Source organism: Syngnathoides biaculeatus, chromosome 7 (assembly GCF_019802595.1).
Source record: "Syngnathoides biaculeatus isolate LvHL_M chromosome 7, ASM1980259v1, whole genome shotgun sequence".
NCBI classification, from domain to species: Eukaryota; Metazoa; Chordata; class Actinopteri; order Syngnathiformes; family Syngnathidae; genus Syngnathoides; species Syngnathoides biaculeatus.
Genome location: NC_084646.1, coordinates 16,664,628 through 16,676,866, shown reverse-complemented (window position 1 = coordinate 16,676,866; position 12,239 = coordinate 16,664,628). Strand labels below are relative to the sequence as shown.

Here is a 12,239-nt window from a genome sequence, read left to right as displayed (position 1 = left end):
TGTTGTTGCTATGGGGACTGGAGAGCACCTGATTTAACAGTCTAAGTGATGACCTGTACATCAAGTCTTCCTAGATTATTTTCGTGTTATGACTCACATTTTTGTTCCATCGATGGTGAAAACCAAAGTTTTATTGACTTTAAGTATAATATGGTTTTGCCATATTTGATGTTTTAGTGTTATGTTACATGCATTTATTCTTTTCTTCTCACTGACCTCAGTAATCTTGTCATTTAAAACAACTCGTTCCTTCTCGTAATGCGATTTTCAATATCAGAGTCACCAGCGAGCAGCTGGAAATAGCACCGCAGTACAACTTCACAGTAACACCTTGGTGACACCTGGCAAAGTATCAATCACTGCATAAAGCTCACATTTCAAGGCATTATGGTGGTTTTTATTTAGAAGCGGCGGATGGAAGGGCCATCGCTTGATTGATATTCACTTTGAGCCAAGCAGACTGCCATTTTGGAAGCCAATATATTTTCTTAGAGCATCTTTTGACGCGTTGTTCCGAATTCCTTTGTCATCCCACTCGTGGTCCCTTTAGGTTTCGAGTAAAAGCGAGGAGCATTGGCTAAACAGCTAAATAGAGGAAATGGCAGGCAGTGTTTCAGAAGTCTGCCAAAGAGAGAAGGGGGGAGAGGTGGAGGAGGGGGCCCCGAGGTGAAGGCCTCTCTTATAGATCCCTGTCAGTCAGGAAATGTGAACTTTAACAAACCTTTGAAGAGCACTCTAGAGAACTAATTCAGCCTCAGTTGACGGCAGTTGGAGAGTTAGAGACAGTCAGTGTAGTGAATGAGAGGAAGAGACAGCGATTGGATTTGGAGAGGGGGATCTGTGACAGAGATGAAACGAGGGAGGAAGATAAAGAGAGACAGACAACAAGAAAAAAGAGAGACGGAGAAGGAAAGGGATCCATGTTCCTAGCTTGGTTTAACGCCGTAACGCCAATGTTTGCTGCCAGATCAACACGTCACGTCCGTGGACGTCTTGTCATGTCAAATCACTTCTGTCTCCTCTGTCCGGCTGAACGCGCCACTTCACACAGCCTAAATGCAGTGCAGCTGCGCTGGGACATCCGGGCTTCCCGTTCTCTCACACTTGTGTCAGTCATGCTTTTAATTAACCTTATACAAAATGGAGTGAAAGGCGAAGTGGGGTCATATAGTCAGTATGTACGCGGTAACGGTATGAAGAGCAATGTGAAGAGAATACCTTTACAGTGTGCATCCATTGCTGGTAGGACTTTGTGTTACCTGAGGAGATATTTAAACAAATATGAATGATTCATTGCGGCCTACACAAGGTAAAGTCACACATTCAGAAAAGTCACATTAATTCAATTCAAACAATATTATATTTTGAAATGTAACCAATGGAAGAAGTAAAAGGATGGAATAAATTAACAGATCTGGAAAAATCAACCATTGAACTTATTTCAATGGTAACTTCAGTGCTCAGTTATTTGTTTTGCTGTTTGGTCTCTCGTTCTATACATTGCTACAAGCTGAGGGGAACACAAATCCTAGATTTATGACTTAAGCCTTGTTCATCAGAGAAAGCCATTATTTACACAAGTCCTAGATATTGCAGACAGGATTGCTTAAATATTCAATTTATTCATTTAATGGAGATATATGACATACAATGAATGATTTAACACCAGTTGTTATGTAAAATAGACACAAACATCATTTGAGTTGGTCTTTTTTTTCGTAATCAAATAAAAATACATGAGCTATATTTGGCAATGTTCAGAGTTTTGCAGAAATGAGTTTTACTGCACCAGTCAAGGTTGTACCAGCTTCTATCTCGCCCAAAGTCAACTGGGATAGGCTCCAGTACACCCACGACCTTAGTAGGCGCAAGAGAAAAGCCGATGGATTTTCACTGCTTTTATTAGTTATTGATGATGTCTGTCAAAAGTCCAAATAAACGATGACAAATGGAATAATGATGAATGCTTAAGAGGTGCAGGAGGAAGTTATTTGTTTGTTTGTTTCCATGTTAATATAACTCAAAGCTCAGGTGTTTGCACAAGAATTCCTCTGGGATTTTGTTTCGCTCTCAGATGTCTACTGTCTCCGTCTGTAATAATTGTCATTGCTGCCATCCCAAATTAATTCTCTCTCGTCAATTGTGTTTTGCCATATCCAATCAAATTTAAAGGAGCGGTAACCTTTTTATTGTGAAGGTGCATGTCGAACATGAATAGAACTCATTCAATTTGAAAAGGTGCTGCTTTGCTTCAAACTTTTCAGTGTCTCTGTGTCACTTCAAGGCATTTTCCCAAGCTTGATGTCGCCTTTTATGTCAATAATAATTAAAATCCAATAGTCTGAGGCAGCTCATCAATGCATTTCATGTCATTATGTAGGTAGTTCAGGTGAAAAAAAAAAACGGCTGTTGGACTTCACCATGAATCATTTTAGGGCATGTTATGGCATTCATCATCTTTATAGTTGAGCACAATAACTTTTGTGTATTGCCTGAAATACGGCAAGGTAATCTAAAGTGACTAATGGAGAGGTTTGCCACAACTCACTTCCACAGAACCCCCCCTCTGTGATCTCTTCTTCAAACACGTCGGTGAAGCCCCGGCCTGCGTTCAATTTGGCGAGCCGTCCGTCGATGAACTGCAAACATAAATTACAACTGCTTTATTAAGGGGAGGAGGAGGGGCAAGAACACACTTAAAGGGATATACAGACATGCGCACAGAGTCAATCACTGGGGCGACAGTGGGGTGTTATTAACCCTGCCGGACGGAACCACAAGCCAAAGATTAGGTGATTTGCAGGTAATAGGGACTGGGTAATGCGGAGCAGGTGAAGAAATACTGCAACAGACTGCATGCACAACTGCGTCTGAGACATGAGGAAGTTTCATTTCCGCTCTTTGGAACACGTAAAACACCATCTCATAAAGATGACGCTAACAGCTAACATATCAGGAAACCCCACAAGTGAATGTGACATGCAAGTAAAAGACACATACTCAACATCAAAGTGGTAAAAATATCTAACTTTTATGGAGAGATGGCACAATGTTTTCTATTATGAGAACTGAGCTGGTATATGTAGGATGCATGGATCTTTGAAAAAAAAAATTATAAAAAATGAATGTCAACATTTTACAGAGTATTCAACTAACCATTAACACAATGGGAATGGTAAATGTGAAGTCTATTTCGGTAAGGAGAGGACTCGTATGTCAAAATACTGACCGTATATAGTGGTTGGGTTGTAGACCTCTCTCTATTGGTCACGTGACCATAATCATTCATTTCATTTCTTAACTTGAGACAAAATAGATGCAGCATGCCTAAATACATGGCAGAACAACTGCATGATTCCTCCTCCATTCATAGGAATGAAAATATATACACATACATCCATCCAGCCATCCATTTTCTTTACCGCTTATCCTCACTAGGGTTGCGGGACTGCTGGAGCCTATTCCAGCTATCTTTGGGCATGAGTACACCCTGAACTGGTCACCAGTCACTACAGTATACAATACTGTATCTGAAAATGTACATTATGACAGTATACTGAAGGCCTCATGCAGCAGACATGCTTTTCTATGACAATTTTTTTAATTAAGACTAGGAAACCTACCTGGGATGTACCTGGAGTGCTATATTTTACCTTTTTATTCACATTAAATTCAGTCCCAATTTTGTTGTTACACTTTAATCACCAAGAGAATATTGTTATTTAATTATGGTAAATTTTCAAACCTCTAATATGTTGTTTAAAATAATCTTATTTGCACTTTCAACAACTGACTAAAATTAAAAATTAGAATTTTTAATAGGGCAAAAAAAAAAATTTAGGAGTAGTTTTTTTTTTTTTTTTTTTTAAGTCTGTATCGCCCAAACCTAATTTGTTCATCTTTCCAATTGTGTCCAACATTCAACGAGACCAGGGGTTGTTTTGGGCCATCTGTCCTCTGGGACTGCCTGCTAACTAGCAAACCACACAGCCACCCGTTCCCCTGGTCAGAGGGGCCTGAAGCTCATCATTAGATCATTTTAATGAGAGGTGAGAAACTACTCGGCTACTTGGCTGCCTCAATTAGTGCACATTATCAACCCAAATCATCACCAAGCCGAAGCCACCACTTACTGAAACTCACTTAGACTGATTACCTGACTCATTGTGAGCATTAATTAGACGCGTTGGTCAGCACAAACCAATGAATAAGCCCCTCCAAAAGTATTGGAACAGGAAGATCAATTATCTTTTTTGTTGCATGTTTGTCAGATCAAAAGATGAATACGAGACACATTTCAGAATTCCAGCTTTTATTTTCCACTTTATTAAATCTAGATGTTAAACAGAGAACCTCTTGTTTGAACCCTGCTTTCAAGTGAGCAAAAGTATTGGAACAGATTTATTTAACTCAAAGTGAATAATATTTGGCAGCATGGTGGAAAAACTGGTTCGAGAATGGCCCTCACAGTTCTGAAGAGCTAGGTTCAAATCCCGGCCTAGCCTGTGTAGAGTTTGCATGGTTTCCCCGGGCCAGCTTGGGTGTTCCCCCGGCACTCCGGTTTCCTCCCACATCTCAAAGACATGCATTAATTGGGGACTCTAAATTAACCTTAGGTGTGAGTGTGAGGGCAAATAGTTGTTTCTTTGTATCCTGTGATTGGCTGGGAACCAGTTGAAAGTGTACCTCACTTCCTGGCTGGCTCTTTCTTCTATTGTTTGTTTCTGAGTTTCTACCTCCAGTCTCATCTTCAGGAGGTAAAATGCATGCTCTATTAACTTAAGGTCTGGTGACTGGCTAGGCTAGTGTTCAACCTTCCACTTTTTTCCACTCATGAAGTCCTTTGTTTTGTTGGTGTTGTTTGTTGTTGATTTAGGTCATTGTCTTGTTGCATGTTGAAGCTTCCCCGATTAGTTTGGATGTATTTTTCTGTAAAGGGCCAGACAAAAGGGTTTTGTAGACTTCGGAATTCATTCTGCTACGACCCATTGTGAGTTACATCAATAAAGACTAGTGAAATGTTCCAGTAGCAGCCATGCTAGCAGAAGCCACGGAATCACCATGCTTCACTGATGAGCTTGTGTGTTTTGGATCATAACCAGATCCTTTCTTTCAAAAATTAATCTTGGTCTCATCAATCTATAAAACATTCTTCTAAAACCTTTTGTGGCTCATCTCTGTACTTCTTTGGAAAATCCAATATGGCCTTCCGATTCTGTTTGCTGATGAGTGGTTTGCATCTTTGTGGTATACCCAGTATGCGTTTTCTCCCCAAGTCTTTTATCGAAAAGTGGATCGTGATATATTCACTCCTGCCCTGTGGAGGTTGGCAGTGATGTCACTGACTGTTGTTTGTGGACATTTCTTACAATGTTTCTGTGATCAACTGCTGTTGATACCCTTGTCCAATCTGTTTCATGTCTGTTTTTCAGTACACCAGCAGTTTCTTTCGTTTTCATTACATTTGAAATTGTTTTATTGGCTATGCCCAATATTTGTGCAATGGCTCTGATTGACATTTCCTCTTCTTTCAGTTTGAACATGGTTTGCTTTTCTCCTATAGACAGCACTCTAGTCTTCATGTTTGCTTAACAGGAAATGCAGTTTTGACAAGTGAAATTCTGTTTATTGCTAAAAAAATTGCACATATAGCAGAAGGAACACTTCAGTGCAGTGTAGTTGTCATATTAATTTCAGTCAACAGCAGAGGGTGATATCACCCAACATGGAGCCCCCCTCAGATTGATGAATATTTGTTTAATTTTCATATCATGAACACAGTACTAATTAGAATATAGTGTTTTGAAAAGTTCTAGGACAATTTTTTTTTTGAGAGAATATTTTTTCCCACTTTGATCAATGCACCCCTACTGGGGGCACAAACCAGTCTAAACTGTAGGCCGGTCCTAAGCCTGGATAAATGCAGAAGGTTGCGTCAGGAATGGGCATCAATCTTAAACCTTTGCCAAACAAATGTGAGCGTTCGTGTAAAGAATCCCATGCCGGATCAGTCGTAGCCTGGGTTAACAACGTTCAACCCCGGCCTGAGCATCCCAGACTCAGAGAGAGATGTGATTGGTGCAGATCGTAATGAACATCTTTGTGAAGGAAACAGAGGTGATGGAGAAGTTACACATAAGTACAGGATCCAGGAGAGGAACTTTGAGGTGGTGGTGGACTTTGCAAAACGGATGGAAATGGCAGTAGTGAACACCTTTTTCCCAGTGGAGGCAGGACCATAGGGTGACCTACAAAAGTGGAGGTAGTAGCACGAAGGTGGATTACCTTTTCTTTTTTGGTAATCTGAAGGAGGTTACTGACAGTAAGGGAAGAGTGTAGCTAGACCGCATAGGATGGTAGTCTGTACGATGACTCTGGTGGGGAGGAAGATTAATAAGACAAAAGGTAGAGTAGAGAATCATGTGGTGGAAGCTGAGATATGAAGAGTCTTGTGTGGCTTTTCAGAAAAAAATGAGACAGGCTCTCGGAGGATAGGAGTACTACAGCCAAGATGAAAGGGGAGAAGGAGACTTGGGATGGAACCCCATAGTACAGGAAGTCACACAAGGAAAGAGATTAGCAAAGAAGAAGTGGGACACAGAGGACTAAGGAGAGGCGAAAGGAATACATTGAGATGTGACATAGGGCAAGGCAGAGGTGGCGATAACTAAACAAGAGACATATGAGGAGATGTCCACAAGGTTGGACACTAAAGAAGGAGAAAATTATCTCTACAGGTTGGCTGGACAGGGGGATGGAGATGGGAAGGATGTGCAGCAGGTAAGGGTGATTAAGGATAGAGATGGATATGTGTTGACGGGTGCCGCAGAAGACATTATGATCTGCAGTGAAAGCAGGGAGAAGGTGGAAGAACAACTAGAAAGGTGGAGGCATAAATTGGAGGGGAGAGGAATTAAGGCTAGCACAAATAAAAAGAATATATGTGCATGAATGGGAGGGGAGGAAGCAGAAGAGTGAGGCTACAGGGAGAAGAGAAATTGACAGAGACATGGTGTACGGATTAGAGACAGTGGCATTGAAGAGACAACAGGAAGCAGAGCTGCAGGTAGCAGAAATTAATATGTTGAGGTTCTATCTAGGAGTGAACAGATTGGATAGGATTAGAAATGAGCTAAAGGGAGAGCCAAAGTTTGATGTTTTGGAGACATAGTTGGAGACAGCAACCTTCGATTGTTTGAACATGTCCAAATAACAGAGTGAGTATATTGGTAGAAGGGTGCTGGGAATGGAGCTGCCAGGCAAAAGAGCGAGAGGAAGACCAAAGAGAAGGTTGATGGCTGTTGTGAGGGAGGACATGAAGGCAGATGGTGTTTGAGAGGAATAGGCAGGAGATAGCCTTATATGAGAAAAGATGACGTGCTGTGGCGACCCCCAATGGGACAAAGTTCCCCTTTAATCATTATTACATGATAATGCGTTTTGGTCTTTGAAGAGAAGTTATGATGTCCTCCGGGGGGGAACGAACGATTTATTTTTCCTTTACCAGTAAACCTGAAGATTTCACTGAAGGCTTTATATGCCTTCATAACACTCGTATTTTACCAAGAGGTGAAATTGAATTTGGGTTACGACAAGTGGCAATACTAAACAGCAGTTCTGCTTTATTGTAATTTGAACAGTAGCTGTTAAACCCTGTACGCGTAAAGAATATGGGAGAAAAGTAACATTTTGGATACCAATAATATATATTGACCTCAAAGTGCATGCTTTCAGAACAGAAATGATTCAGAAAAGGCTGATGGATGATAAATGATTGGTGGGTCATAAGTTGTGTGAATAGCAGCTCTTGGCAAACTTCCCCCGTACACGCAATTCAACAGTGTGCAACTTAGATTTATCATGCATAGTAAGAGAGTTCATTGACTCAACCTCTGCTAGCAGACTGTGTGTGTGTCCATGTCTGATGCCATCAACCTTTCCCCCACATTCTTTAGTGTTCTTTTAGTGATGGCCTTTTGGGGTGAGATGAGTGCTAACATTTCAATACATGCTAACATTTTTAGAATAGAAAATGAAATTTGATACACAATGCAAAAGACAACTGTACTTTATAAATTTATATGTAACACCATTTGACAGCATTTTACTGATGAAAAACGGGCCCAATCTATTTAATCAATCATTTGTTTTCAATATCATTTTGTGCACAATTATGTTATTGAAAGAGTTGAGCAATAGCGGAGGTCTTCACTTCATGACCTCAACTCCTTACCATAGGATTAATCAACAATCAGTCGCACACATACCTAAAACGTAATTTAGAAACCTAGTAGGGCTAAAGTAGCAGCTAAGTTCAGTAAAATTATCAAAAAAATATTGTGCGAGTTGAGACATATAGGTTAGAGTTCATTTTAATGGCAAATAGGGACTTTGCAATTAATTTCAATTCATCTGATCACTTTTCATAATATTCTGGAGTACATTGAAATTACCATCATAAAAAATGAGCCAGTAGAGTTTGTGAAAATTTATTTTTGTCATTCTCAAAACGTTTGGCCACAGCTATAATATTTGTTGTGCTAACAAGGCGCTGATGTTTATGTAATATTTGTTTTGCTTTTATTTTGTAGTTGGCACACGCATCACACTGGTGGCACGTGGCCCGTTTCATTGTGTTGGTTCCAAATGATATGCCTTAATTCCTTGGAGATCAAAATCATTTGTGTAATCATTATCAATACTGTGTGTGCTGTGTCATCCCGGTTATCTGATCACGTTTGATAAATATCCATCCATCCATGCATTTTCTGTACCGCTTATCCTCACAAAGGTCAGAGTCGTGCTGGAGCTAATCTCAGCTGAATCCAGGCGAGTGGCGGGGTATGCCCAGAACTGGTCATCAGCCAACGCAGGGGGCATATAGAAAAAACATTTATACTCACATTCACACCTATGGGCAATTGAAGTCTTCAACTAACCTAGCTTGCACGTTTTTTTTTTTTCGGGGGTGTAGGAGGAAACCAGAGCACCTGATAAAACCCACGCAGGCACGGAGAGAACATGAGAGTGTCACACGGGCAAGGCCGGATTTGAACGTGGGTCCTCAGACCTGTGAGGTGGATGTGCTAACCTGTCATCCGTCCTGTTACGTTTGACAAATGTGCTCAGTAAATATTTTTAACTCACTTTTAGAGTTCCGAAATGTGCATGAAAATCCACCGTATTTAAAAATTCATTACAACAAAAGTATGAACTTTTCACTGATGCAAACAAAACTGAAAAAAGCACAGTATGTCTCGGAGAACCAATAATATCAAATAGAAGTAAGATAAAGCCTTGATATCGCATCTGTTAAATTATGATAGGATATTGACTGAATGCAGTACTGTACATGCTTCACCAACGGACGCCCTTAAATGATGGACACAGTGGTTATTGTTTAAACAAATAATTGTTGGGGTGAAATCACTAATATTTCAAATAGCGTGCAAAAAACATTTTTAAAAAAAGTGTATCAAATTTCTAACAAAACATAACCAGTTTCCAGTCAGTCAAGTACAATTTATCCAACTTTTAAATTAGATGGAAGCTATTAATGTTCAAATATAAAGAGCAGCCAAGCCACACAAGTTGAGTGTTACACTGTTGTCGGAGGCTGAAGCGGATATGGGTCATGGCCAGTGCAGAACTCGCGCACGCCACTGGCATCTCGGTCGAAAGAGGAGTGGGGGAGATAAGCCCATCCCATCCCCCGTGCTAGAGAGTAGATAAGGGTCCGTTTCCCAACATTAGCACGGAGGCAGGAGCCGGCCGGGAGGAGGCTTTGAACTGCTGCTCACTATCTGCTCTGCTCTGGGAAAATTATAGATGGAGCGGAGTGTCCAGAGAAACAAAAGGCTGATTGAGGGCCGCTGTGCTGTACTCAGGGGGGTAAATCACACTACTATCACGGGTCAGAGATCACAAAGAAAAGTTCAAGGGGTGAAGAAAAATGTTCTTCAGAGTAGGGGTGTCTTTCTACTTGGCTCTGACATGGTTACGTTTAGTATGGGAGAAGAGGGTTGGAGGGACAAACCATAAAGTATACCCGAGTGATTGGAAGGAAAGCTCCTGCAGCCTCACATGAATAAAGGATAACTGCACACACAAGGTGCAAGCGCATACAGTGAAAACCACAATGGAATACTGTATGTGTCAGTGAATTGGAAATTCTCCTAATTAAAATTCGTTCAACAGGCTTGCGCCGGCAAGAGCGTATGCTGAGATAAGCACTGTAAACATTCATGAGGTCAGCCACCATCGAGGAGTCCAGGCTTCTGTCTTCACTGCTTCTCATCACTTGGAAAAAATGTAAAAATTCTCCAAGCTAACTTGAATTACACCAACTCAGCACATCATTTGCTGAGCACACGGCATAAAAGCTGATATAAAATGATGAATTGATTATGTGAAGTAGCATGATTCTCATCAGTGTCGCAAAATGCTTAGACGGGTTTGTTTTTTTTTACCCTTCTTCCAACTCTTCGACTTGTTGATCTTATTGATGGCTTTTACAGACGGAACCTTCATCCAATCACGTTTCAAGTGACTGGCCTTTTCATAACCGTTTCTATCAACTCTCTCTGCTTGTAATTTCAATACTAAGACAGTTGGACAGATGAACACAAAACAGATTTGCACTAAACTTTAAAGAGGGGGAGCAACTAGAAGAAAGAAGCCATCACTAGGTGAATATGTGAAAATATTTACCTCTTACAAGTCTCAGTGGCAGTACTGACATCATACCTTTCCCAGACTCAGTATTCTTCTCTTTTCCAGAGAAATATTCAAACATACAGTAAATCTGGACTTTAAGGCGTAGTGTGCAATAAGCACGAACCTGTTGGAACCAGACCATTGTGCGCACGCACAAAAAAAAGTTGGCGTGTCGCCCTTGGAGACAAGGTAGTATATGGACGTTCTTAACAACGGGCATGTATAGGCGTTTGATGGTGCACATAGAATATATTGCACTTTATCACATTTATTAGACCAGAAAAAGAGTGAGAGTTCAGAAACAAGTGGGCTCCTACAGAAAGAAAGAGTACTTGGGCCAGAATAAAAGCGAGGCTGTGAATATTGTTAAAGGCTCGCTCATTCCCATTCTTTTAAACATACCTGGCTCGATACATACCATGCGCACTTATATTTTGCCCACAACCGTCGCTGTTTCATCTATAGGCACATTACAAATTATCAATACAGTATTGTAAAACTATTTGATACTTTATACACTGTATTCATCTGTCTTAAGGGCTACGCAACGTTCGTTGAGTGAAAATATACAGTATGTCTATTATATTGCCTGTAATGTGCAACATTGCAACGACAATTCAGATTTTGACTTGTGACTTAAACAGTGGCTGAGTGATGATGGCCAATGAGTATGGTAGGAAATACATTTTGCTTAGAGTACAAAAAGGAAAGCATAAAGGGGAATGGTGGAAAACAAAGCAAAAGCAATCAAACTGCTCCAAAAACTTTTCAATGTACCTGTTTGAAGAGCTGCAGGTTGACAGCCATGGACAAAAAGTTCCTCATCGTGCTGGAGCGATGGCTCACAAAGCTCTCCTCGCAGAATGTTATTGGCTCCCCCTGAGGTGTCCACACAAACAGTATTGACAATTACTTTGATACACAGAAATTACCACTAATCATTTTGACAACTACTAGGCGTTTAATTTTAATACAATCGAAGGAGTTTAAAAATATACTACAGGGAGAGGGAAGGATTCGTCAGTCAACTCGAGCAGCAGGTGGTCATAAAACAGACTAAATTAATGATAAAAAGCACAATGTCATTCACACTGTGTTCTACACCACAAAACGTCTGAAGTAAGTATTTCAACAAATTTCTTCATTAGTGGGTCGAGAAATGTCTGAGAGGGGACATGACGGAAAGAGGAAGGAAGGGAAAAAAGAGGGAAAAAAGTTCCCTTAGCAGAGCGTACACAGTAAATTTCACAGTACTCCCCATGAAGACGTTATTACTGTTCCTTACATCATGTCTGTTGGCCTGTGAGCTGTAGACACAGAGGATGACAACAAATCCACTGTAGGCCACTCACACAGAGCCCTAAGTCATTTTCAATACATGCTTTCTGATAATTAACATAATTCTCACATAGTGCAATAATGCTCTAAATTCTTTGCTGTGAAACAATGCGTGTTGTCTGGTGGTGTGGCTGTGAGCGCAGTTTGACACAATAAAAAAACAACAACACTAGGAGACTAACCCC

At 40.6% G+C, this 12,239-nt stretch overlaps 1 protein-coding gene across 4 annotated transcripts in view; it reads right to left on the bottom strand.

The window, feature by feature from the left end:
• The window catches only part of dennd1b (DENN/MADD domain containing 1B), a 127,896-nt gene that overhangs the window by 19,184 nt on the left and 96,473 nt on the right, over positions 1 to 12,239 (bottom strand). For all 4 annotated transcript variants that reach the window (XM_061825999.1, XM_061826000.1, XM_061826001.1 and 1 more), the window contains 3 exons: positions 11,494 to 11,595; positions 2,549 to 2,639; positions 1,219 to 1,259 (listed from right to left, as the gene is read on the bottom strand). In XM_061825999.1, the coding sequence (XP_061681983.1) occupies positions 1,219 to 1,259; positions 2,549 to 2,639; positions 11,494 to 11,595 (234 nt within the window). The remainder of the gene's footprint in view (positions 1 to 1,218; positions 1,260 to 2,548; positions 2,640 to 11,493; positions 11,596 to 12,239) is intronic.